We start from the raw sequence: 26,888 nt of genomic DNA on the forward strand, positions 1-26,888 counted from the left end.
ACCTTGTCTAGGCTCTCAGTGGCAGGGCTGTCCTAATGGGGTGACCTGTGCTTCAGGGACACAGCTAGAATGGTAACTGGCATCAGAAGTGGTGGTAGGAAGAGAAATAGGGCTCTGTGGGGCACAGAGAAGGTGTGGGGCTGTTTTCCCCTTACAGAGAAGGCTTCCCCTCCTTTGTTGAGAACAGTCTCATGTAGTCTAGACTAGCCTTGAATTTACTGTGTAGCTAAGGATGACTCAGCTCCTGGTCCTCCTGCTTCATTTACCAAGTGCTGGGATTATATTGTTTCCTTTTGTTTTTTTTCAGGATACAATCTCATAGACCAGACTGACTTGAGTCTCAATATATGGTCTGTGCTGGTTCTAAACTTAAGCTCTTGATTTCTGGGTCTAACTCCTGCTTAGCTGGGTGTGCACCACACTTGGCTTATGATCAGACCCAGGGTTTGTGCATGTCAGGCAAGAACTCTACCAACTGAACTACATCCTCAAAATTTCCCATCTTTTTACTTTTGACCTCTTTTTCTCAGAACAGTTATTTCCTGTAGTTTCTTGACTATATGAAATGCAGTTATAATAACTTAATGCCCTTGGCTACTAATTCTTTTCTTTGTATTATCTCCAGGTCGGGTTGTGTTGACTGCGTCATTTTCTTTCTTTCTTTTTAATTACTTATCTTTGTTCTATATGTATTGGTGTTTTGCCTGCATACATATCTGTGTGATGATGGCAGATCTCCTGGAACTGGAGTTACAGACAGCTGTGAGCTGCTATGTGGGTGCTGGGAATTGAACTCAAGTCCTCTGGAAGAACAGCCAGTGTTCTTAACAACTGAGCCATTTCTCCAGTCCCAACTGCTTCATTTTCACTATCAGTTTTGTTTGTTATAGCCAGGGTGACTACATAGCTTTTGCTGGTCTCAAACGCAGAGATTTGCCTGCTTCTGCTTCCTGAGTATTGGCATTAAAGGGTGTGCCATCATGCCTGGTCATGAGCTGTGCTTTGTTTTCCTGGTAATATTTGATTGGGTGCCCTTATCATTTCACCTTGTTGGCTCTGGTTATTTTTGCATTCCTATTTTCAGCCTTGAGCATTGTAGCAGGTTACTTGGACAGTTTGATTCTTTCAGTTTTTCACCTGCTTAGGTGAGACCAGAGCAGAGTTTTAGGCAGGACTAACTCATTTATTATTATTGGGGTGTGAGTGTGTATGATGCGTGTGTATGAGAACCAGCATGTGAATGTTACTGTGTGCTTGTGGAGGTCAGAGGACAGTTCTGGGGAGCTGATTCTCTATTCCAGCACGGGTTCTGGCTATTGAACTTAGGTCACCAGACTTGTATAGCAAGTGCCTTTATCTTTTGAACCATCTTGCTAGCCCAAGACTAACTTACTACTGGGGCAAGATGCTTGTGAGAACTCTGCTCTGTGTCTGTGAGTTACGATGCTTCCCACTCTAGCCTTAAGCAGACACCTCTCCTGCCCTCTGTATGCTTCACATGTCTCTGCTTTCCCTTTTGGATGGACGTCTTTTTCCCTGGAGTTGGGCAGTTTCTTGTACATATATCACCTGGATTAGATTTCTCTTTCTTTCTTTTTAAAATTATTTTTGCCGGGCGGTGGTGGCGCACGCCTTTAATCCCAGCACTAGGGAGGCAGAGGCAGGCGGATCTCTGTGAGTTCGAGACCAGCCTGGTCTACAAGAGCTAGTTCCGGGACAGGCTCCAAAACCACAGAGAAACCCTGTCTCGAAAAACCAAAAAAATAAAAAATAAAAAAAATAAAATTATTTTTAACTATGTGTATGTCTATGTATGGATGTGTGCACATAAGAGCCTGAGGAGGCCAGAGGTGACCTGCCCACTGTGAGAACCAAACTCTTAATTAATGCGGAGCCATCTCTCCTATCGTTGGGTTAGTTTTCTGATGCTGCAGTAAGACAGATTTATTGTGATAAAGTCTGTTGTGATGTAAGTCCAGAAGTAGGGGCTGTACTCCCACTAGGGGCTCTGGAGATCATCCCTTTTCTGTTTTCAGGGCTTTGGCAGAATTGGGCACTTTGCATCGTCTACAAGACCAACGTCCCCACGTGCTCATTAGTTCTGTTTTGGTTTTCTCACCTTGATACAAGTTAGAGTCATCTGGGAAGAGAGGACCTCAATCGAAAAATTCCCCTACCAGATTGGTCTGTGGGCAAGGTTGTGGGTATTTTTTTTTTTCTTTTAATAATGATTGATGTGGAAGGGCCCAGTTTGAGCTGTACCATCTCTGAGTATGTGGTCCTGGAAAGCAGCTGAGCCGGTCAGTAAGCAGCATTTCTCCACAGCTTCTGCTTTAGTTCCTGCCTTGAGTTCCTGTCTTCACCTCCCTCGGCGATGGACTGTGATCAGGAAGTATAAGCTGAATAGACCTTTTCCTCTCCAGTTGGTTTTGGTCAATGTTTTATCATAGCAATGATAGAATAAAACAACCCATTTTCTTCTGACTAAGCTGAGGCCATCCTACTCCTTGTCTGAGTTGTTTCCTGCTGAGCTCATCTGGGCTAGGGGCAGATGGCCTGTGGTGGTTATTGATTTTTGTTTGCTATTGTTTGAATATGCTACTGCTGTGCATGTGTGTGTGCTCACGCCCCTTGAGGGGATAGCTTTGCCTTTCCTCCTAGATGATGGAGATTTGCACTGGTAGCTTTTCATAGGGAGGAACATCTATCCCTGAGGCCTGTACCCTGCAGGCTCAGCACAGACTGGGAAGGGGGAGCTTGAGTGTCCACACCAGTTAAGCCCCCACCTTCCTCACACTCTGCCTGATAACGGATGCTGTTTAACCATCTTGTGGTTTGGGGTCATCTGCCTTTTCCTTTCTGGGGCTCAGATGGAACCCGTGTGTTCATTTCCTGTTTATTTGTTCTTTTCAGATGATTTCCATGAAGAAGGTAGCAATGCTGTACTGATGCTGCCGTCATCAGGGCAAAGCCCTCCACCGGCCTTCCATCCTCCCCGGTGCATGGGAGTTTCTGGTCTGTTCATTTTAATTTGTTTTTACCCCTCAGACCTAAGATTTAATCTTCACTTCTGTGTATGCGTTAAGTATATTTTATTTTCATTTGTGTGCAAATGCCCTGACTCCAGAGCATCTGATTCCCTGGAGCCTGAGTTCCAGGCAGCTGTGAGGCCCCTATCATGGGTGCTTGGAACCACAGTCTGAGTCCTCTGAAAACAGCAAGCTCTCAACTCTTAGACCATCTTTCCAGCCTCTTAGTTTACTTACATACTTTTTATTTTTTTAACATTTTTAAATTTTAGCTGAACATTGGTGGCTCTCTCCTTTAATACCAGCACTTGGGAGTCAGAGGCAGGTGGATCTCTGTGAGTTCAAGGCCAGCCTGGTCTACAGAGCGAGTACCAGGACAGTCAGGGCTACACAGAGAAACCCTGTCTTGAAAAAACAAAACAAAACAAAAATTTAATTTTATTCTTTGTATGTATGGGTGGTTGTCTGCATATATGTCTGGATGCCACATGTGTGCCTGGTGACCAAAGAAGCTAGAAGAGGGTATCGAATCCTCTGGAACTGGAATTTCCATTGAGAGCCACCGTAAGGGTGCTAGGAACTGAACCCAGGTCCTCTGGAAGAATAGCCAGAATTCTTAACCTCTGAACTGTCTCTCCAGTGCTCTTTTACTTTTTAGAAATACACTTTTGAGGGCTGAAGAAACGGCTCAGAGTCTAAGAATTGAGTTAACTGCTCTTCCAGAGGTCCTGAGTTCAATTCCCAGCAACCACATGGGGGCTTACAACCATCTGTAGTGAGATCTGGTGCCCTCTTCTGGCCTGCAGGCAGAAGACTGTGTACATAATAAATAAATCGTAAAAAAACATAAACAAGCCAGGTGGAGTAGCAAAGAAAAAGAAAATACACTTTTGGGAGCCAGGCAGTGGTGGTGACAGCCAGGGCTACACAGAGAAACCCTGTCTTGAAAAACAAAACAAATGCTTTGGGGCTGGATGTGGTGGCATACACCTGTGATTCTTGCACTTTCAGAGGGACAGTTATTGCAAATACAAGGCTAGCCTGGTGTACATGGTGAACTAGACTCTGCAGATCTTTATGGAGAGACTCAGAATAGCCAACCTCCACTTAAATCACATACATGTTTTATGTTATTTCACTGGGGGAGAGTGAATACATGAGATCCATTTGTTTTGTTTCTTTAACATTAAATTAAATTAATTAATTAATTAATTTTTGAGAGAGGGTTTCTCTGTGTAGCCCTGGCTGTCCTGGTACTTGTTTTGTAGACCAGGCTGACCTTGAACTCACAGAGTTCCACCTGCCTCTGCCTCCCAGGTGCTAGGATTAAAGGAGCATACCACCACTGCCCAGTTAGGATTTTTTCTTAAATATTTTATTTTTCTTTATTTTGTGAGTGTGTGTTCTGCCTGAATGTATGTAAGTACATTATCTTCGTGCCTGGGCTGTGGAGGCCAGAGAGGTTTACTGAATCCCTTGGAACTGATGTTATGATAGCTGCCATTTAGGTGCCTGGAACTAAACCTGGTTTCTCCGCAAGAGCAGTGAGTGCTCTTAAGCACTGTACCATCTCTTCAGTCCCTTGTTATTTTATTTCCTTTTAAAGATTATTATGTTGTTCTGCCTGCATGTATTCTTTGCACGCCAGAAGAGGACACCAGATCTCATTCTGGGTGGTTGTTGAGCCACCATATGGTTGCTGGGAATTGAACTCAGGACCTCCAGAAAAGCAGCCAGTGCTCTTAACCTCTGAGCCATTTCTCCAGCTCCCTGTTATTTTATTTTTATTTATGTGCATATGGCTCTGATTCAGCCACATGTTTGCAGGTGTTCTTAGAGGCCAGAAGAGGGCGTCAGGTACCCTGGAGCTGGTGTTCACAGGTAGTTGTAAGCTAGGCTTGGGTCCTCTGCAAGAGCAGCAAGGGTTTTTAACTGCTGAGGCATCTCTCCAGTTCCCAGTATCTTTTTTAAAAATTATTTTTAGTATTTGTTAAGTGTGTGTACATCAGAGGAAAATCTGCAGGAGTTGCTCTTCTCCCTCCACCATGTAGGTTCTAAGGATTGAGCCCAGGTTATTGGGCTTTGTAGCAAGCACTTTTTTACCATGGAGTCATCTTGTTGACCTATTAAACCTACTTTTTTTTTTTTTTTTGGTTTTTCAAGACAGGGTTTCTCTGTGGCTTTGGAGCCTGTCCTGGAACTAGCTCTGTAGACCACGCTGGTCTCGAACTTAAACCTACTTTCTTGAACTAAAATTTTCACTTTTATTTATTTAGTTAGGTTTTTTGTTTTGTTTTTGCTTTTTTGAGACAGGGTTTCTCTGTAGATTTGGAGCCTGTCCTGGAAGTCACTCAGTAGACCAGGCTGGCCTTGAACTCACAGAGATTCACCTGCCTCTGCCTCCCCAGTGCTGGAATTAAAGGTGTGGTCACCACTACCACCTGACTTTCACTTGCTTTTTAATTCTAATTCCTTTTTCTCCCAAGATTGATGTAGTTTTTCACTTTGCCTTTTGCCTTAGGTACATGGCTCTGATCAGGAGGCCATGATATCCTTTCTCTTTCCCTGGAGTAGGTCAGGAAGGACTGAAGGGTGGGAGGTGACTGGAGTAAAGGCATGGAGGATCACCTGGGATGAAGGATCTGGCCCCTGAGTGTACCTGGCTGTGCTGAGGGTGGGCATGTCTCCTGTCTTCTAGGTTCTTAGACTATATGACCTAGGACATAGCATGAGATTACATAGTGGAGAGGCACAAGCACTTGGTTATTTGAGGGACTTTACTCTTTGTGACTGCATGCAGCTGAGCTCACACAGTATGGGAGAGCTCTGGTGCCCACTGCTCACCTTAGGGTGGAGAGGGAGTTACTTTAATTGGGAGAGTGGCCATGTTTGCTGGTACTGTGAAGATAGCACCATATACCAACCCTGGATACACCATGGGCTACTGTCCTGTTGGAGGGGGCTGGAAGCTCAGGAATGTAGGAGAGCCGGGGATTCCTGAGGCTCATGAACTTTCTTCCTTTCCTGAGTGGATCAGCCAGCTAGATAGATATCTTCCCTAGTCCCTAGGATAAATTCATTTAAATTGTGTGTCTTATGCATGAATAGCAGCTAATCCTGGGGCTTATGTGTGGTAGAGATAATGAATAAAATTCCACGTCCCATTTTTCTAGGTTGGGAAGGAAGCTATCCGTGTTTACACTGGACAGGTGGAAGCCAAGACCACAGAAATGACCAGGCCCTATGTAAAAAGTGAGTACATGTCGGGGGCACCCCCTGTCCCCTGCCCTCCCTGTTAGATCATCTGAGATGTTGGGATGAGAGAGGGTGGTGCCTACATTTTTGCAGTCCCAGGAGGCCAGATTCTATGTGTACATGATGGTGTGAGGGTGTGACTGCTCCCATCAAACTTATAACTGGAGAACAGGTATTTAGATGTGCTTTAGAAGGGCCAGGTATGGCTTATCAGGTTGAACGTGGCCTTAGATGCAATCAGATCCTATTAATTAGATCAGCCTGTTTATTCAACTGTTGAATTTTTTCAATTGCAGGTCCCTCTAGCTACCCTCTTGGCTATAGCTTGGTGTAGGCATGGTTTCTGGGATGCAAAGGCTCAGTCTGGAGGGTCTTGTTGGGTGTGAGACAATGTCTGTGGTTTGCCTCTCTTGCCAATATTGCAGAGAGCTACTCTGATTTGTGGATTCCTTGATTTATATCTTGCCTTGGTAGGCTAAGCCCTATGGGGCAGATGCTATGGGCCTTCCATTTACTGTTCATTACCAGTGTCCACACTCTTACCCAATGCCACCCTCCTATATGTAGGAGTTGTGTGTGTAAAGTCCAGTCTGTTCTGTGTCCCAGAACTCAAGGAACTTTCTTGATGTATCTGTGTCTGTGGATCCTTTGTGGAGCACTAGAGTGAGTAGAAGTCCAGGCCTTATCAGAGCTGGAGCAGCCTTGGGAGTACTACTAAGACTGAGTTTTCCAGACCCATAACTTCTCAGTGATAACCAGTTTGAGTCTGAGCCCTGTCATTTGGCCCAGCAGACTGCACACTCAGTATTCGTGATCCCACAGCAGCATGGAGTACAGTCGGGGACCATCAGGGAAGGTGGTTGGTACAGAAGAAAGGCATGGTTTTTATGAGAGATAATAGCTTCAGGTCAGCAATGGCTGTATACAAGTAGCTGTGCCTATTTGCCCTGAGGCACTGGGCTTGTACTTGCCATCTCCTATGCTAAGTTTATGATCCCAGAAGCTGGTAGGTGTCAGTCATAGGAAGGCAGCCATGGTGTCTTGGGGCCTAAGCACAATGGGTTTTGTTCCTGCAGAGCTGTCCTTCACCCTCCTGGACTCCATCACCGACAAGGATCCTGTGGTGCAGGAGCAGGTCTGCAGCGCTCTCTGCTCCCTTGGAGAGTCGCAGCCAGGCGAGACACTCTGTGCCTGTGAGGCATACCTGCGGCAGCATGACAAGGTACCTCTCCCTTTGGTGGTGGTGAGGTCATCAGGGAGCATCTTTATCTCTCGGGTTGGGTGACAAGTCAGTCTGTCAGAAGAAAGTGCCCTGTATATTCCCAGAGTTTAAAGATGATGATAGCTGGGTCTCCTCCATGTGAAGAATGGCTGTGTCCTATGACTGGTGGTTCTATTATGAGGGGACTGGGTTGTCACTTCAGTGGACAGCATTCATGGGCAGAGGCTGTTGGCTGTTCCCGTTAGCACATTGATTGGAGATAGGGTGTCTCCCTTGCTGAGAGAGTGCAGGTTGTTTCCAAGTCTTATCGGCTGAGTGTCTAGGGCTCTTGAGAGTCCAGGCTCTGTACTGGCCTGGGGGAGCTGCTCCAGGTTTGCAGGCTGCCAGTCCACTCTCCATCCCCTTCCAGAGAGCTGTTCTAAGGAAAGAACAGGACCTCTGCTACCCCAGAACATCCCAGTCTGTGGGCAAGCATGGCCTGTGTAGCAGAGCAAGAAACTTGGGATTTTTTTCTGATGCTGTGTGATGTCAAATTGTTAGCCCCAGATTGCTCTTTTCTCATGAGCTTTCTTGTTTTGCTTTGAAATGGGGTCTAGCTCTATAGTACACACTGGCCTTCAACTTGTGACCCTTGTTTCTTAGTCTCCAGAGTGGTGGGGTTACAGGCATGTGCCACCACAGCTGGCTCTTTATTATTATTTTGTTTTGGTTGGATGATTGGTTTGTACTTGTCTTCTTTTTCTTTTCTTTTCTTTTTCTTTTTTTCCTTTTCTTTTTCCTTTGAGGCAGGAGTTCTCTATGTAGCCCTGGCTGTGTTGGAACTCACTCTGTAGACCAGGCTGGCCTTGAACTCACAGAGATCTGCCTGCCTCTGCCTCCTGAATGCTGGGATTAAAGGCATATTCCACTACCACTGACCTCTCATTAAAAAAAAAGTTTATTTTTATTTTCTGTGGGTGTCAGAGGATGCCTATGGAGGCCGGAAGAGGATGCTGGATCCCTAGAGTTGCGAGCAGTTGTGAGCCACCTAATTTGGGAACTGGGAACTAAACTTGGGTCCTCTGGAGGAACAGCAAGTGCTCTTACCTGTTGTGCCATCTCTCTAGCACATGGCCTTCTATCTTCATGTGGGTTCTGGAGATTGGGCTTGTGTTGTCAAGCTTGGATAGCAAGTAGCTTTTTGCTGAACCATGCCTTCAGCTCCACGGACATGGGTCATATTATGTTGCCTAAACTAATAGACTAACCTCCCTATCCAGTCTTCCTTTCTTTATTTTGAGACAGGGTCTCTCTCTGTCCTGGAACTTACTGTGTAGACCAGGCTGACCTTGAACTTGAACTCACAGAGCTCCACCAGCTTCTGCCTCCCGGGTGCTGGGAATAAAGGTGTGCTCCATCACGCTCGGCAGTCTTCAAGCTTCTTGAGTGGCCAGGACCATGGGTACAAGACGCCATTCTCCATGGGTATTCATCTTACCTGCCAACTATCTCATGGAGAAACAGCTTGGTTCCCTGAACATACCCACTAATCCTGCTGTGGTTTGTGACACCTGATGGGGAGGACTCCTCCTCCATTTTAGCTTTTTCTGCTGGTACTGCAGCTTTATTTAGCTTGTCAGGAGGCTGAGTGAAGCTGGGCTTGCTCTGTAGTCTAAGAGAGCTGCCATATTTGGCATGGCTTGAGTGTCTGCCTGCAGCTCCTTTTTGGGTTTTAACTACACCATGTGTTTTGTTCTCTCAGAGCCAAGCACACCATAGTGGTGCTGGCTAAGACCCTTCTCTGTGTGGCCAAAACACTTCTCGCTCTGATGTCCTGGTGTTAGATTGTGGTTGTCAGGCAAGAGTTAAGGGTGGGAAGGTGGCCGCCGAAGGGTAAAGGGTCACTTAGGACAGCTTCCAGGAAACTAATGTGGCTGCTGTGCTCATTTCCTGAATTACGAGTTTTACTTCTTTTCTGCCTTACATAATTTTATTTCACTGAGTTTAAAAACAAAACCAAAAACCTGATAACCTCACTGCATGGCTACAGTGGCTCTTTGTTGATCTGGTCCTGATCCTATGGGGCGTGGCCTTTCCTGGCTTCTCACACTAGATTCTGCATGCTATTCCAAGAGGCCTGGGCTGCTGTTCAGCAGCTGTCCTATGCTGTGTTTGTCACACTCCGCTGTGTGCAGCATGCAGCATGCACTTCTTCCGACTTGACTGATAGCATATTCACACGTAACTTTTCTCTCACATTAACAGCTCAGCCGATCAACAAATCTATTGGTCTTTATGTTGAGCAGACATTGATCAACAGGAAGACGGTGCTGTCTAAAGTTAGCTCAACTTTCAACCAGATGCTTTCAGCATTTGGTAGCTCCCAGACATAGAACCGTGGAGCTAGCAGCCATGAGAAGGGCACAGTGGCATAGATGGTGCCATCTTGCTTGGCTGCAGCAGGCATCTTTTCAAGTTCCTCTGAATTTAAATTGGGCATCAGAGGAAAGTTCTGCCAGTTGCTGTTTTGGGGTACACATGGCACCTTATGGTTAGCTTCAGTCTGGTCTTTGTGTATTTATGATTGGTTATCATCTTTCTTTTCTTTTCCCTTCTTTTTCCTCCTCATCCTCCTTGGCATTTCAATATGACCTTGAATTTGGTATGTAAGTGAGGATGATCTTGAACTTGTGATCCTTCTGTCTCTGCCTCCCAGGTACTGGGATTATAGGCATGTGCTACCAGGCCTACCAAGTAAAGCTAAAATGGAGGAGGAGTCCTCCCCATCAGGTGTTGGGGATGGAACCCAGCACCTTGTGTATGTTACCCAGGTGATTACCGCTGTGTTATCCTCCAGGGCCCAGTGCAGAGGGCACTAGGCTGTATGTCTGTCTCTTTCCTGTGCTGGGCTTCATGGTTTTAGACCCAGCACAAGCTTCCATTCTCTGTGGGTATTTCTCTTACCTGCCAACTATCTATGCATCAGTCAAGATCCAATTCAGGACAGACTCCATAGAGTAGTTAAGCCATGAAGGTGGGAAGGAGAGGAGAAATAGTGACACCATTATTTTCCCAAAGTGGCTGAATTTTTTTCTCTTTCTTTTCCTTGCTACCATTTCAATTCAAAACACTTTCTGCCTAATGTCTAGTCTCTGGAGTTCCGTCCTGACATAAGGGGATTCTGGTCTGCTGCTTGTCAGCATATTGGTACTTATTCTTTACACAGAGGCTCTGTAGACCATGCTACCATGTTTAGGACTGACAGCTTATCCATATGTGCACCACATGATGCAATACCTGTAGAGGCCAGAAGAGGGCGTTGGACTCACTGGAGTTGGAGTTAACATGTGAGTCATCTGATGTGGGTGCTGGGAACTGAACCTTGGTCCTTTTTAAGAACAGCAAGTGCTCTTAACTGCTGAGCCATCTTTCCAGCCTCTCTCTCTCTATTTTTTTTTTTTTTTTTGTATTTAAATGTACATTTGTAATGATCTGGACCTGCAGTGTTTCCGCTGCCTGCTGCCACTGGGGATCCTGCAGCATTTTTAATAATCCATTTCAATATTCCTTTGACATTTTCCTTAAAGAGTCCAAGGTCACAGAAGCCATCTGCTTTACCCAGCCCCTGGAGATGCCCATTTGCACTGCAGGGAGCAGCAAGTTTCCAGGACAGCTAGCCAGTGAATATGCCGGAAGAGAAGGCAGGCTGAGCAGTTCCTTTCTTCTCTTTGCTTTTCTGTTAGAGGGAAGTCTTCCCTAAGCACCTTCATGAAGGTGAGGGGAATTAGAAACCTGGGGCCTGGAGGTGGTGGCACGTGCCTTTGCCTTTAAACCCAGCCCTCAGGAGGCAGAGGGGGTGGGATCTCTGAGTTCAAGGTTAGCCTCCTCTACTGTGAGTTCCAGGGATGCCAGGAGCTACACAGAGAAACCCTATCTCAAAAAAGAAAGAATGAAAGAAAGAAAGAAAGAAAGAAAGAAAGAAAGAAAGAAAGAAAGAAAGAAAGAAAGCCTGGGAATACCATGTGGTGATCCTTGAGATGTGCTTCCAGGACCAAGAGCCTGGAGGAAGCTGGAAACATTGGCTTCAGATGGACTGGAAGAGATGTTCTCACTGTGTCGTCAGAGCTGTGCTCCCAGCTCCTAATCATTCGGATTGAATAAAAGCATACCAGTTCATATTAATTTTCTGTTCTCCTCCAAAGAAAGCATCAGCAACCTTCCTCCCCATGACATGCTGGCCATGGCCCCTGTCCAGGGAGGAACTCTTGCAGGAACACCATGTTCCTGGAAAGAGAAGTGTGAACGCAGCCAGCTGAAGTGGCTGTCTTCCTCTGTGACTGACCAAGAACCACCATCTCAGTGCAGTCTTCTTCCTTGGGGCACCAACATGCAAGGATTCAAAAACCTTATCCTGAAGAAACAAAACGTAGGGCAGGACCTCTTTCCTTAAACTGGCAGGTTCCTTGTCTCTGGAGCTAGTTGTGATCTATACTAGTTACCTCCCGGAATGAATGTCTCATCCACTGTGGGCTCAGGAATGATGGGTAATGTCTCATGTAGCAGGTACCAGTAGCCAACAGGCATGTCTCATCTGCTTCTGGGCCAGGGGACTTGGATATCATTTGTGGCACTCTCTTCCTTTCTTTTTAATTTTTTTTTTAATATCCTGACCAGTTTCCCCTTCCTCCTCTCCTCCCAGTCCCTCCCCTACCAGCACCCTCCAGCCCCCTCCACCCCCTATGCCCCCACCCCATCTCCTCCTCCATTTCTTTCCAAAAAAGGACAGGCCTCCCATGAATATCAACCAAACATGGCATATCAATTTGCCATAAGACTAGGCACCTCCCCTAGCAATTAAGGCTGGATGAGGCAACCCAGTATGAGGGAAAGGGTCCAAAAAGCAGGTAACAGTGTCAGAGAGAGCTCCTGCTCCCACTGTTAGGAGTCCCACAGGAGGACCAAACTACACACTGTAACATATATGCAGAATGCCTAGGTCCATCCCATGCAGGCTCCCTGGTTGTCGGTTCAGTCTCTGTGGGTCCCTATGAGCCCAGATTAGTTGTTCTGTGGGTTTTCTGGTGTCCTTGACCCCTCTGGCTCCTATAATCCTTCCTCCACCTCTTCTGCCAGATTCAGAGACCTAGGATAGAACCAAACACTACTGGCAAAAAAAAAAAAAAAGTGGGGGAGGGCTGAAGAGATGGCTCAGAGATTAAGAACACTGACCACTCTTACAGAGGTCCTGATTTCAATTCCTAGCAGCTACCTGGTGGCTCACAACCATTGGTAATGATATCTGGTGCCCTCTTCTGGCCTGCAGGCCACACATGCAGACAGAACACTGTATACATAATAAATAAATAAATCTTTTTTTTTTTTAAAAGTCAATGAAATGATTCCTAGTTATATTCTGCTATACCCATAGATTAATACATAACCCAATTATCATCAGAGAGGCTTCATCCCACAACTAAAGGAAACACAGATGCAGAGACCCACAGCCCCAAACATTTTAATTGTTTTTCCCTTTATTCATGCATTTATTTTATATTGATGGGTGTTTTGCCTGCATGTATGTGCACCACATGTGTGCAGTGCCTAAGGAGACTAGAAAAGGGTGTTGGATGCCCCAGGGGTTGGAGTTATAAATAGTTGTGTGTTGCTGTGTGGGTGCTAGGGATCCATGTCTTCTGGAAGAGTGACCAGTGCTCTTATCTGCTGAGCCTTCTCTCTAACCACATGTGTGGCTTTCTTAACTGTGTTGTCTTATATAGGTCCCAACTGACATGTCCACCCGCCCCTCCCCTGCTGTGGTGGACACGTGACTGTGGGTGAGACAGTTTATGGCAGAAGTGAAGAGGTAGTTTCAGTGCCTGTAGAATACTAGCTTGTTCTAGGCCTGCCCTTGCTCACACCCGTGCCACCCAGTGCAGGCTACTCTCAGTGGGTACATCAGGCTGCTCCCACTGGGGGCAGCTAGAAGCCTTCATTAGTAACCCCTCCATGGCCCCTTATGGGCCTAGACAGATTCTATCCCAGCCTTCCAGTATAGGCTGCCAGCTCTTGAGTCCAGGGTGTGGACTATGTCAAGGATTAGTCCAGGAGGCTGGGTCAGTAGTGCGCCCCAGGCAGTGAAGAGAGAAGGAACATGGCTGAAGGAGGGCAGAGGTAGCTGTGTTTGACTTTGAGCACATTTACAGCGGGGGCCTAGCTGCAGAGAAAGGTGATTCAAGGAGGGCATCTTATCCTGCTGCCTGGGAGGCCAAGTGTGGGAGGAAGAGGTGCCCTCTAGGACCGCAAGGGGTGCACCCACACACTGAGACAATGGGGATGTTCTATTGGGAACTCACCAAGGCCAGCTGGCCTGGGTCTGAAAAAGCCTGGGATAAAACCGGACTCGCTGAACATAGCGGACAATGAGGAAGGACTACTGAGAACTCAAGAACAATGGCAATGGGTTTCTGATCCTACTGCACATACTGGCTTTGTGGGAGCCTAGGCAGTTTGGATGCTCACCTTACTAGACCTGGATGGAGGTGGGGGTTCCTTGGACTTCCCACAGGGCAGGGAACCCTGATTGCTCTTTGGGCTGACGAGGGAGGGGGACTTGACTGGGGGAGGGGGAGGGAAATGGGAGGCGGTGGCGGGGAAGAGACAGAAATCTTTAATAAATAAATAAATAAATTTATTAAAAAAAAAGTGCCCTCTAGGATACCTTGCTGGCAACACTCAGAAGGCAGAAAGTCACTAGCTCATCTACTTGCAGTTTGCCTCACAGGACTGCTCTTGGCCCTTTCAAAGACACACAGATGTAGCACGATTAATAAAAACCCAGAGACAGAAATTGGGGTTCAGTCTGAAGGTCAGAAAAGCAAAACAGCCAGCCACTGACTCTTACCTCGACCTCAGTCTGAAATGGCGATCCTGCCTCCAGGAATCTCAGAATGAGACTCTGACTGAGAGCTGTCTCCTCCCAGTTTATAATCCTCTCTAGTTCTGGGATTAAGGGTGTGCACCACTACCACCTGGTTTCTATGGCAAGCTAGTGTGGCTACTGGGATTAAAGGTGTCATTACTGTCTGGTCTGTAAGGCTGGCCAGTTTGGCTGTTTTATTTTTCTGATCCTCAGGCAAGCTTTATTTATTGAAATACAAATGAAATGCTACTACACACAGGCTCTGAGGCCCAGCCAGTATATTCTCTTTTGAGGGTATGTATGACCTTGCACGGTCTAGCCCCTGTAGAAACAAAATGCACACAGAGTACCTGGCTACTCTCCGAACATTCCCTGGGAACTTCTCTCCTCAGCTGGCGCATCCATACCGTACGAAGATCCTGAGGGCCATGGAGACAATATTGAGCAGCCACATCGACGAGCTGGACAAGGACACTGCTGTCATTGCCATCCTCTTGGCTTCCAATGAGATGACTAGAATCAAGGTGAGGGCCTCTGGCCATGTAGGCTGGGGAGGACAGCAGGGAGGACAGCTCTTTTTATTTGGTCTCCATTCCACAGTATCTGGAACAGGGCTGGAGTTTGACTGACAGAGACCCCTTGATCCTGTGTACCCCTTAGGGGCAGAGAACAAGACACCTAAATTTCTAGAGGGTGAGGATAGGGAACCCGCGCTCAGGCTAAGGGCTGCATGCAGCACTTTTCATTGCCAGACCTTACCTCACCAGTCTTGTGGCTTCTCCCATAGGTGCCGGGTCCTTACAGATTGGAGGTGGGCTGAAGAACTTGCCATTTGGTCTCTAACCTGCATTCCCTAGGAAAACTGGCATACAGTAGTTTTCCCTCTTCCAGGCACTACTAAGGGTAGAGTAGTATCTTGCTTGTATCTCTTGAGAGGTGCAGGGAGAGATCAACCTGGCGATTGTTTGGGATACAGGAGCTGGACTGTGACTGGCAGCAGGCAGCAAGCAGTGTCCTGGTGGCTGTGGGGAAGCGATTCATCAACCAGGTGATGGAAGAGGTGCTCAGCAGGTTCCAGCCTGGCATTCTGCCGCACTCCTCGGTGTTGCACACGCTTGCCAGCCTCTCCGTGTCCAACGGTAGGTGCCATTGTGATTCTGGTCCCTTGATGTCCCTGAGTAGTTTGGGGGCCCCTGAGGACTACCTGGGTTTCTGGTTTTGTACCCGAAGCTATGAAAAGTACCTCTGAGGGCCCTTTCAAAGTTCTGAAGAGGGGGTGGATGGGAAGTAGACTGGGCCTGCAGCCCCTGTGACAGCCTCTGTCTTACAGCATTTGGCATGGTTCCCTTTCTACCATCCATCCTGAGTACCATGCTGCCCATGCTGGGTATGGCCAAGCAGGACGCACTGAGGGTGGTCTTCTGCGGTGGTAAGACAGTGGGCATTGCCCATCTCCTTCAATTTCTGAGCTGGGACCCCTCTTGGGAGACTGTGTACAAAGATATCCTTTGTGATAGGTGCCACTGAGGTGGGTGTGGGCTGTCTACTAGTGAGGTAGGGCTCAGATGGTACAGCCTCCACCCCATTACTGCCTCTTTCTGATTTGGGGATGGCCTCTCCTTCCCCTGTGTTTTTATTCAGAGGCCTAAGTAGGCCTGGAGCGTGGGAAGAGCCTTTTCTCAGAGCATTGTTTCCATTTTTATACTGCATGTAGCAGAGTGACCATTCCCTTGGTATCTCAGACCTATAGTGGGGAAGAGGCACATTCCCTGTCTTCCCACCATTTGTGTGCCTGCAGAGGCCCATGGGCAAGCTGTGGTCTGGGCATGGTGCCTAGTGATAAGTGAGGTTCTCAGTGGTGAAGGGTCTTCCCTTCTCCTGGAAGGTGGAGCAGAGGGTCACTTCAGTAGACGTGGAGATGGCCTTGGGCTTCCTGGATGTCCAGAGCCTCTGACAGCAAGGCTTCTGATGCTTGGTGGGAAGAGTGTATCTAGGCCTTTCTAGGACCCTCATGCTTCAAGTTAGGATCTTTTACTCATGCCCAGCCCTCTCAAATGGCTTCTGTTAGAGAGTTCTTGAATTTTCTGCCTTTTTCTTTCCCCTCCTCACAGCAGCAAAGTCTAGGAGGTTCTTCAGCTCCTCCCTTCTCTCCTCAGTCACTGCTCTCCCATCTCTTGCCCTGTCTTTTTTATGCCATCATCAGTGGGATATCCCTTCTCCCTAGTACTTTTCTGTCCTGGGCTCTGACTGCAGGGGGCCACTAGCTGTGGAGTTGAAGTCCCAACATGACATGGCAGCATGACCATCATATGTGTCAGCTCATGTACAGAGCAGCTCAGAGTGATTTTGAAATGATCCAGCGGGGGCTGGAGAGATGGCTCAGAGGTTAAGAGCAGTGCCTGCTCTTCCAAAGGTCCTGAGTTCAATTCCCAGCAACCACATGGTGGCTCACAACCATCTGTAATGAGGTCTGGTGCCCTCTTCTGGCCAGCAGGCATACACACAGACACAACATTGTATACATAATAAATAGAGACAGAAATCTTTAATAAATAAATAAATAAATATTAAAAAAAATAAATGATCCAGCGGAGGCTGCGAGACAACAGAGGCAATAAATAAAAGATCGAATGAGCTGTAAGGAAAGAGTAGGGTCTGTGAGAGGAGAAAAGGCTAAATAAAAGTATCAGAAGCTAAGTTTTCTACTGAGAAGTAGGTGGTGTATATATATAAGGAGAATGGACATAGGGCCAGGGTGTAAGGACATCTGAGGGCAGCATCCCCTTTGAGACTCAGTGGATCAAGGGAGAAGGGACAGGGGGGGAGTAGGTGGCAGACATGTTTACCAGCTCTCTTCCCTCCATAAAGGACGAGAATCCTCATACCTGAAAGGACAGTGGATCCGAAGTGGTCCATACCAGAATCTACATACTATGAAGTGTGACTTCTGAGCCACATCCCCTTCCTGGGACCCTGAACCTAACATGGCAGGAAATAGCCTCTGTGGTAAAGCCAGGCTCATGTTTGAGAGTTGCAAGAAGACTCAAAGCTATGGAGGGTTCCCATACCCTTGTGAGGGGTACACACCAACCACAAAGCAGCCACGTGACACTTAGTTATTGATGCTCAGTACTGGAGAGAGAGGAGGTAGCCTTAGAATCTCGTGTGCATTTTGGCTCTCTCTGTGTACAAAGATTGTAGGGGCATCTTACTGTCTGTCCTGTACGGGCTGAGCCATTCCTGTACAAAAGGAAAAGGATCAGTTTTCCCGTGGTTTTTATGATCTGAGAATTAGCATTTACGTGAGGATGCCCCACTTACCACTCTGCCTTTGTACCATCAGTCAGATGGTTTTGGATTGCATGAAGGTGGCTTCGGCAGGATATGAACCCTTGACTGGTTCCAGAGGGTAGGAAGCACAGAGATTTCTGCCTCAGTGCCCACCCTGCCCCTGTTGCTCTGTTTATTCTCTCATGGCCCAGACCCAGACCTGTGTCTTGGGCTCTAATCTAAGCATATCTCTTGGACCTCTCATATAACTGCCCACAGCAACTCAGAGCCTCTGCTCTATCCATCTGTGTCCCCATTCAGGCGCCAGGGTATAGCCAAGGAAGACATGAGTAATAGCCCTGCCATCCTGTGCCCATCCACATAGGCCTGGAACCTCTTTCCTGTTTCTTCTTGCCCTTATACTGGGCCTGGCAGCCCTTGTGCTGTTAGGAACATGATCTGGGGTGGGGGCACAGTGCTTCCTTCCTTTGTCTCTAAGGTGGACTTAGGGGCAGGTTATTTCAGGGACATGGGGTCAGGGTGTTGGTGAATTGTCATCGTCCTGGGAGCTCAGAGAGAGACTGTTTTCCTTCCTTCCCTATTCTGGTCGTATGGTATAGGCCTCTTGTGGCTTCTTGGAGTTTCAACTTTTACTCACCCTCCATTGTCTGCTTTTATTACGCATGGCCATCTTTCCCCATCCCTTCTGTTCTTAAGTCAGGTTTAGGGCCACTCTCCTATATGTGACCTTGTCCTGACAGCCCTGTAGCTACTCTGTTTCCACAGAAGATACAGATTTGGGAGAACTCTTGTTTATCCTAGTATAGTCCAGGGGTCACCACCTAAGCAGGTGCTGGTCTAGGCACCATGCACACTGTCTTGGGAGTTCATGGGCAGCACCGGGGAGCCAGTGTGGGACATGTCAGGACTTGCTCATTGTGGGCCATCACAGCTCTGCAGCACTTCAGTGAGAGCACCCTGGAGTACCTGGCCAACCTGGACCAAGCCCCAGACCCCACAGTCAGGAAGGACACCTTTGCTGCTGACATCTTTGGCGCCTATGACATTCTTTTCCACCACTGGCTGCAGAGTCGTGATGCCAAGGTACAGCTATGATCCATCAGGGGCCAAGGCTCAGCCTGTGAGGCCTCCTTCTGCTTTTACCCTTTCTCTCTGCCAGGGTGGTCCTAAGGGGTGCGGGAAAGGACCCATGTTCCCTCCCTACAGTTGGTGCTTAGGAGGTGGTGAAGAACCCCTACATCCAACTGGACTCAACCTGTTCTAAAGCTTTGTCATGAGGGTTGGTCATTGCAGGTCCTATAGCATCCACTCTCTTCCAGAGACTATGTCCTACCTGGCCACCATCTGACCTCTTGCCATAGTTGCTCCATAGATGTACTAGTAACTAGTAGCCACCAGGCTTGTCTGTTAGACCTGGGGTTTAGAGCCATGAGCAGACAGGGAGGCCTTTGCTGTCTTTTCAGCTCCGGCTTGCAGTGGTGGCGGCTCTGGGTCCCATGAGCCACCTGCTTCCCAGTGAGAAGTTGGAAGAACAGCTCCCTAAGCTCCTTCCTGCAGTACTCGGCCTCTACAAGAAGCATGCGGAAACCTTTCAGATATCCAAGGTATTTGTAGGGAGGGGAGGGCACAGCAATCCCAGAATCCCTCAAATCCCTGCGGAAACAATCCTTACTTAAAATTTTGTGTTGGCTTATGAGGTGAGCGGCTTCCACTCTACTAAACACTCGATGGGAACTTGCTTCTTTACCTTCCATACTGACATGTGACCAGATTAAGAAACACCTTTCTAAGAGCTAGTTCCAGGACAGGCTCCAAAGCTACAGAGAAACCCTGTCTCGAAAAACCAAAAAAAAAAAATCTTAATCTGCCTCCAAATTCTGGAGGTTAAAGTATAGCTTCTTCATTTGGGTCTTCAAGGGCATTAGTGTTCTCCTGGACCACATCCTAGGGCCTCTCTTCCCTCTTGTGGAGCAGAAGGTGGAGGTGGACTGAAGCCTTCTCCTTCCTGTCTTGAACAGAGCCTGGGACAAATTCTCGAGGCAGCTGTGAGTGTGGGCAGCCGCACCCTGGAGGTTCAGCTAGATGCCCTCTTGGTGGCTCTTCATGCTCAGGTAGGCTGGGAGATGAGTACTTGGGGCAGTGGATCTTGTGGGGATGGGCCCTTCAAAGTGAGTTGCCCAATGGGATGCATGATTTGAAGGGGGTGCTTCAAATGAAATGGGCTTCCTGAGCATCACATGGGTGTGGCCTCCAGGGATGAGGCCACCAGATCTCATGATAGATGGCTATGAGCCACCTTGTAGGTGCTGGGAATTGAACTCAGGATCTCTAGAAGAGCAGCCAGTGCTCTTAACCTTTTGAGCCCATCTCTCCAGACCCTAGATTTATTTATTTTATGTGTATGAGCATTTTACCTTCATGTATGTTGGTATACCACGTGTGTGAGTGCCCTTGGAGGCCAGAAGAAGGCGCTGGGTCCCATTAGACTAGAGTTACAGATAGTTTATAAGCCACTGTGGGTAGTGGGAACTAAAGTCTTGGTTTTCTTGAGGAGCAGCCAGCACCCTTAACTGTTGAGCCATCTCTGTAGCCCCTAAATGCATAATCTTAAATGATCTCAAGACATGTGATTAACTTGGCGGTGTGATCAAGAAGGCAAGAAATATTTCCAAAAAATGTATCCTCCCTCCCTCTTTTCTTCCCTCCCTTCCTCTCTTTCCCTTGTTCCTTCTATCTCTCCTGCCTTTTCCTAACAAAATGAATGCTTTATTCTAGAAATGATTGGTGTCAAGTATGCTTTTCTAGTAAAGTATTCCTTGGGGTTTGTTTTCTGCTGATAGAAGCCCAGATCTGTTCTCTGACACTTGAGTGCCAGTTACATGTTCGTATGTTCTGTTTCTCCCACCCTGCTCCCAACAGTAAGGGACTAACTAGAAGTTGGCCTCTGAGTCCCCTTTGATGATGGGGATGTGTGTCCTGCTGTCAAAATCTGTGCACCCTGCTCCTGGGTGAGGAAGGGCTGGAGAACAACCTTTCTGGAGGACTGGGCCCAGTGTTCCACCCAGTGTCTTGTGGACAGAGGTGCCCCCTTACTGGTCAGCTGGCTGGTGTCCTTCTGTTCTACCAAGATAGTTCTGTTTTTGTTTGTTTCATTTGGTTTTGGTTTGCTTTTTTTGAGACAGGGTTTCTCTGTCTAGCGTTGGCCGTCTTGGAACTACTTCTATAGATCAGGCTGGCCTTAAACTCATAGAGATCTGCCTGCCCCTACCTCTTGAGTTCTGGACCACCATCCAGCTAATTTTAAAATTTAAATCGTACATGTTTTTGTTTTGCTTTGTCTTTGAGACAGGGGCTTATGCAGAATAGTTTGGTCCTGAGTTTATAGGAATCTTTGCCTCTGCCTCTAGAATGCTAGAATTACAGTTGTGTACCACCACACCTGGCCTTTGTATCCCTCAGCATTTGACAGAAGCAAGCTACATCCTCTAGTGTTACAGCTCTCGGTCAGATCTTGAGTAGCAGAACCTTACCAGGAGCCATGTTACAGCTCCTGGGCCTGGGTGTGTGAGACTTTCGGCCCTAAAGTTCAGCTCTTTTGCCTCAGGGCTTTTTACTTTTCTTCTGTATAGCTTACTTTAACTGCTTCTCTTGTCTGACTGTCTGTAGGGTGGCTGCCTGACTTCTGGCCCTGGGTGTCTCCCTCATTCTCTCCTCTTCTTCTTTCTCTTGTTTGTCTCTCCCTAGATTTCTCCTCCTGTTTATTTTCTCTGCCTCCCAGCCCTGCCTATCCCTCTCCTGCCTAGTCATTGGTCATTCAGCTTTTTATTAGACCAATCAGGTACCTTAGGCAGACAAGGTAAAACAAATGCTGCACATCTTTACATAAACACCCATACTCACATGGTTAAACAAAGGCAGCACAGACAAATGTAACATAGTTAAAGTAACATTCTGCAGCATGATCAAGTGTAACACACCTTTGCTTCATTAACATAATATCCCACAACAGGCCCAATGCTACACAGACTGGGTTTCTCTCAGCTGACTCAACAAATAATTCAAGCATCTTACTTATCCATGTGATATAGCCATAAGAGAGGTGTGTGTACCAATCCCAGCAAACTTGCCTTGCAAACGAAGGCTGATGTTTGTAGGAGTCATAGAGTTGGCTCTTTATCACCCGTCATAGCCTTTCTTCTCGGGTAGACCACCAGGGGACATGCTTCCTCTCTGGCCCAGGTAGGAACAGTTGCAGGGTCATCTAGAGTTCACCAAGGCTTGTCATAACAAAAAGTCCAGTGTAAACTTTGAAATAATCCTGACAAGGTCTGTACCTTCCAGAGTCAAAGTAAGCAGCCATGTTGTGTAGCTTCCTCAAGATGTCTGGAGTGTTTATGATGGTCAGTGCTGGTATAAGGGTAGGATGGCTGTCTGTTTGGCTGAGTCATTTTACAGCAAGGGAGAATCCAAAAGTTGCCCAAAGTTAGGGAATCAAAGTGTCCCATCTTCCCTTACCATCATCAGGAGGGTTTGCAGTAAGAACTCACTGCTGGGCTCATGAGATGCTTCTGTGAGTAAAGGTACTTCCCCTGAAGCTGGATGACTTAAGTTCACTCCCTGGAACTCCCACAGAAAGGAAAGAACCAACTCCACTGATCTCCACAGCCATAGCACATATACCCCTCCCCCACTAATAATAATACTAAGTAAATACTTTTTTTTTTTAAAAAAAAAAAAGAACTTACTGGTGCTGGGGAGACAGCAGTTTAGCACACTTGCTGCTCTTCCACAGGATCTGAGTTCAGTTTCCAGTATCCACATGTTGGCTCATGTCCACATGTGACTCTAGTTCCAGAAGAGCCAGTGATGGTACCAGGCACACATTTGATACACATACATACATGTAGACAAAATAAAACTCATCTATAAAATAAAAATAAATAAATTTTTTTTGTTGTTGTTTGGTTTGCTTTTTCGAGACAGGGTTTCTCTGTGTAGTTCTGGCTGTCTTGGAATTTGCTTGTAGACCAGAGTAAGAATTTACCAGTCTAAGTGTGGTGGCTCAAGCCTTTAATCCCAGCACTTGGGAGGCAGAGGGAGGTGAATCTCTGTGAATTTGAAGCCATTCTGGTCTATATAGTGAGTTTCAGGACAGCCAGAGCTACAAAGTGAGACCTTGTCTCAAACAAACAAAGCATAGGCTGGAGAGGTGGCTCAGTGAGTGGTTAAGAATGTTTGTTGCTCTTGCAGACAATCTGGATTTGATTCCTAGTGCCCACAGGACAGCTCACAGCGGTCTGTAACTTTAGTCCAAGGGAATCTAACATCTTCTTTTGTCCTCCAGGGGCACCAGCAATGTATTCATCTATTTAGGTAAAACACTCATACATATAAAACAGTAAAGTAGATCTTTAAGTTACTTTATTTACGTGTATTGGTTTTCCACTTGCATGTTTATCTGTGCACCCTGTGCACTGGAACCCACAGGGGTTGGAAGAGGGCCTCAAGTCTGCCATGTGGTGGTGAGAACTGAACCCAGGTCTTCCGGAAGAGCAGCCAGTGCCCTTAACCTCCGAGCTGCCACACTAGCCCCTTTTAAATTTTCTTTAAAAAACCAAAAGCAACAACAACAGAATACCTTTCCAGTGCCCCCAGGTGAGGTAGTCTGTTGCACAGCAGGGCTCTGACCTGCGGTGAGTCCATCACCATACTCTCTGTCCTCTCTCCTGGAGCAGATTTGTGTGCCTGTGGAGTCCTCAAGCCCCTTGGTGATGAGTAGCCAGAAGGAGGTGCTTCGTTGCTTCACAGTGCTGGGTGAGTGATGGCTTCTGTGGGGAATCCTCAGAGAAAGTGTCTGAACCAGTTGTCCTCTTTGTCCTTTTTTCTTATTTATTTGTTTGTTGTTTTTACAAGGTAGGGTTTCTCTGTGTAACCCTGGAATTCTGTACTGGAATTCACTCTGTAGACCAGGCTGGTCTCCAACTCAGAGATCTGCCTGCCTCTCCCTCCTGAGTGCTGGGATTAAAGGCATGTACCACTACCTCATCACTATTTTTATTGATTATTATGTTATTATAAAAACAAACAAAACAGGTTCTCAGGGTCCTTTCATCTCAGCTGGTCTTGAATTCATGATTCTTCTGCCTCAGGCTTTCAAATACTGGAGTTAGTTGCCTGAGGAGTGGTTGGGGCCTCAAGCAGGGTCTTGGTTCCAGCCATAGTCCTCAAGTACCTGGCCTTCCTTGACATGAGTGTTATAGCCCCACTTCTCTTCTGCAGCCTCTGTCTACCATGCCACACATTCCGTCCTTGACCCTCATCCACGGTCTACTACTTTGCACCCCTATATGTGACTGCTTGGCTCTGGCCATCAGTCTGGCATTGCCTGACCCCAGCTAGAGGCGATAGCATCTTTCAGTGCCTTTACTGGAGCCTGGTGATCGAGGGCAGTGAAAGCCTGGTCTGCCAGCTCTGTCCCTGTTGTCTGTATTCCGTCAGGGCCTGCTCACCAGCTCCAGGATCAGGCAGAGGTTTGTGACTTGCCAGCTGCTGAAGTCCAGTGACATCAGCACCCACCTAGAGCCTGGAGGGAGAGATCACTGGGAGACTGGTTCAGCTTGCCCAGAGTGTGGTGGGAGGGAGGACCAATTTTTTACTGTCATTGACACTGATTTGCAAAGGTGAGACAGACCAGCCCAGAAGCAGGAGGATCTCTAAGGGGGGTCCCTTGTGAGCTCCCCATGAATTGTTGGAATGAACCCACTGGTCCTGGTGACCCCAGGTCTGAGTCTCACATGTATTGTGTGGTACCAGCGCATTGGTATTAAAGCCCCTGTGCTCTAACCCTTCCCACTTCAAGAAAACATTGGGGTGAAATTGATGGCCAGGAAGTTCTAGCTTCCTGCATTCCCCACAGTGAGTCTTTGCCTTCACTGTCCTGGGAATCTCCAGTTCCAGAATGACCAAGATATACAAACTCAGTCCTTTGTGAGCGTAGGGCACAAGCATGGGACGAGGAGCAAAGGGATTAGAAAGTGTCTGATGTGCATGTTGCCCTGCAGCCTGCTGCTCTCCTGACCGACTGCTGGCCTTCTTACTGCCCAGGCTGGACACCAACAATGAGAGGCTCCGTGTGGGTACCCTGCAGATCCTAAGACACATCATCAACTCGGCTGGTGAGTGTCTTCTGTGCCTGCAGGCTTGCCCCTGTGCCATGTGCAGCACTGGGTAATACCAGGATAATGTCCGTCTCACAGCTGAGAGAAGCATCCTGCTTTGAATTACTGTTAATAACAGTATTTTATCCTGGTGCTTTTCACAAGTGAACTTTGTCTTAGTTATTACTGCTCTGATAAGACACCATGACCAAGGCAACTTCTAGAAGAAAAGGTTTATTTGGAGGTGGGGGACACAGGCCATGCACAAGCGTGTGAAAACTGGGGCTGGCATGGGCTTCTGAAACCTCAGAAAAAGCTGCCCCAGAGACACACCTCTTCCAACAAGGCCATGCCTCCTACTCCTTCCCAAACTATTCTTCAAATAAATGAGCCTATGGGACCATTCTTTTTCAGACCACCTCAGACTTAGAGCTCCACACATGCTGTGCAGCTGTTCTGCCTCTGAACAACACCTTTAGCCCCAAGTTTCCTTCTTTTAAGTGAGATTTATTTGCTTAACAGTAAGCTTCAAAAAGATAATCACAGCTATACAGGTGGGTTTGTGTTTCAGTGAATTTCATTCATGCCCCGTCAGAGGTTCAAAGTCAGTGACCATGGGCCACACTGAGTGGCATTAGATACGAGGTTCAGAAAGGAAGATCTTGTGGTCTGGGGCTCTTCTAGGCACCATTCCTTAAGCCTTTAGGCGTTCATTCCGCTTTGTTTGTTTGTTTGTTTGTTTGGATTTTTGTTTGTTTGATTTTAGAGACAGGGTTTCTCTTTGGCTTTGGAGCCTGTTCTGGAACTAGCACTCTTAAACCAGGCTGGCCTTGAACTCACAGAGATCCGCCTGCCTCTGCCTCCTGAGTGCTGGGATTAAAGACCTGCGCCACCACTGCCCAGCAAAGCCTGCATTCTTAATGCCTGCATTCCAGGCTTAAGGGACCAGATGTGGACCCTTGGTGCTTTTTTTAGGGGTGTGTGTGTCTGTGTGTCTGTGTGTCTGTGTGTGTGTGTCTGTCTGCATTTAAGAGTTCACAAGTGGGATGGGCTGGAGAGATGACTCAGAGGTTAAGAGCACTGCTCTTTCAGAAGTCCTGAGTTCAATTCCCAGCAACCACATGGTAGTTCGCAATCATCTGTGATCTACAGAGTGAGTTCCAGGACAAGACAGCCAAAGCTGTTGTTATTTATTTGTTTTATTTGGAGACAGAATCTTTCTACACAACTCTGGATGTCTGAGATTAAAGGAGTGCGCCACCATGGCCAGCATTTGACTAGATTCCTTCATTTAGCTATGCGATGCTTTATTGATTTCATTACAGTAAAATGATTTTTATTGAAAAAGTCAATTCTTTCTTTAGGGAGGGGGAGTTTAGCATTGGTCTGTGACTAGGTAAACCTTGTTCATCTTTTCTGAGTGAATTTTTTAAAAATTTTATTTATTTATTTATTTAAATTTCATCTTACATTCTAACTGCAATTTTCCCTCTCACCCCTCCTCCTCCCTCTTTTGCCTCCCCCCCCCAACCCACCTCCCATCTACTCCTCCCAATGGGTAAGGGCTCCCATAGGGAATCAATGAAGTCTGGCACATTAAGTTGGGGAAGGAGCAAGCCCCTCCCCACTGCACTAAGGCTGAGCATAGCATCCTACCATAGGGAATGGGCTCCAACAAGCTAGCTCATGCACCAAGGATAGATCCTGGTCCTACTGTCAGAGCCCCCCAGATAGTTCAAGCTTCACCACTGTCTTCCACATATGGAGGGCCTAGTTTGGTCCCATGGAGACTCCACAGCTGTCAGTCTAGAGTTCATGAGTTTCCAGGACCTTGGTTCAGCTGTCTCTGTAGATTTCTCCATCATGATCTTCACCTCCCTTGTTCCCTTTGATTGGATTCCTGGAGCTGAGTCTGGTGCTTGGTTGTGGATCTCTGCATCTGGTTCCATCAGTTACTGGATGAAGGCTCTATGATGATAGTTGGGGTATTCCCCAATATGATTACAGGGGAAGGCCAGTTCGGGCACCCTCTCCAC

General features: G+C 47.2%; 1 protein-coding gene across 5 annotated transcripts in view; it reads left to right on the plus strand.

Moving 5' to 3' along the window:
• Positions 1 to 26,888, plus strand: part of Mroh1 (maestro heat like repeat family member 1) — a 70,744-nt gene that overhangs the window by 8,693 nt on the left and 35,163 nt on the right. For all 5 annotated transcript variants that reach the window (XM_026782543.1, XM_026782542.1, XM_026782541.1 and 2 more), the window contains exons 2-12: positions 2,914 to 3,015; positions 6,203 to 6,281; positions 7,361 to 7,506; positions 14,797 to 14,928; positions 15,381 to 15,543; positions 15,735 to 15,833; positions 18,627 to 18,778; positions 19,159 to 19,299; positions 19,714 to 19,806; positions 23,431 to 23,509; positions 24,757 to 24,870. In XM_026782543.1, coding sequence (XP_026638344.1) covers positions 6,260 to 6,281; positions 7,361 to 7,506; positions 14,797 to 14,928; positions 15,381 to 15,543; positions 15,735 to 15,833; positions 18,627 to 18,778; positions 19,159 to 19,299; positions 19,714 to 19,806; positions 23,431 to 23,509; positions 24,757 to 24,870 — 1,141 coding nt within the window. In that variant the 5' untranslated portion in view covers positions 2,914 to 3,015; positions 6,203 to 6,259. The remainder of the gene's footprint in view (positions 1 to 2,913; positions 3,016 to 6,202; positions 6,282 to 7,360; positions 7,507 to 14,796; positions 14,929 to 15,380; positions 15,544 to 15,734; positions 15,834 to 18,626; positions 18,779 to 19,158; positions 19,300 to 19,713; positions 19,807 to 23,430; positions 23,510 to 24,756; positions 24,871 to 26,888) is intronic.

This window comes from Microtus ochrogaster, chromosome 15 (genome assembly GCF_000317375.1).
Source record: "Microtus ochrogaster isolate Prairie Vole_2 chromosome 15, MicOch1.0, whole genome shotgun sequence".
In the NCBI taxonomy this organism is placed as follows: domain Eukaryota; kingdom Metazoa; phylum Chordata; class Mammalia; order Rodentia; family Cricetidae; genus Microtus; species Microtus ochrogaster.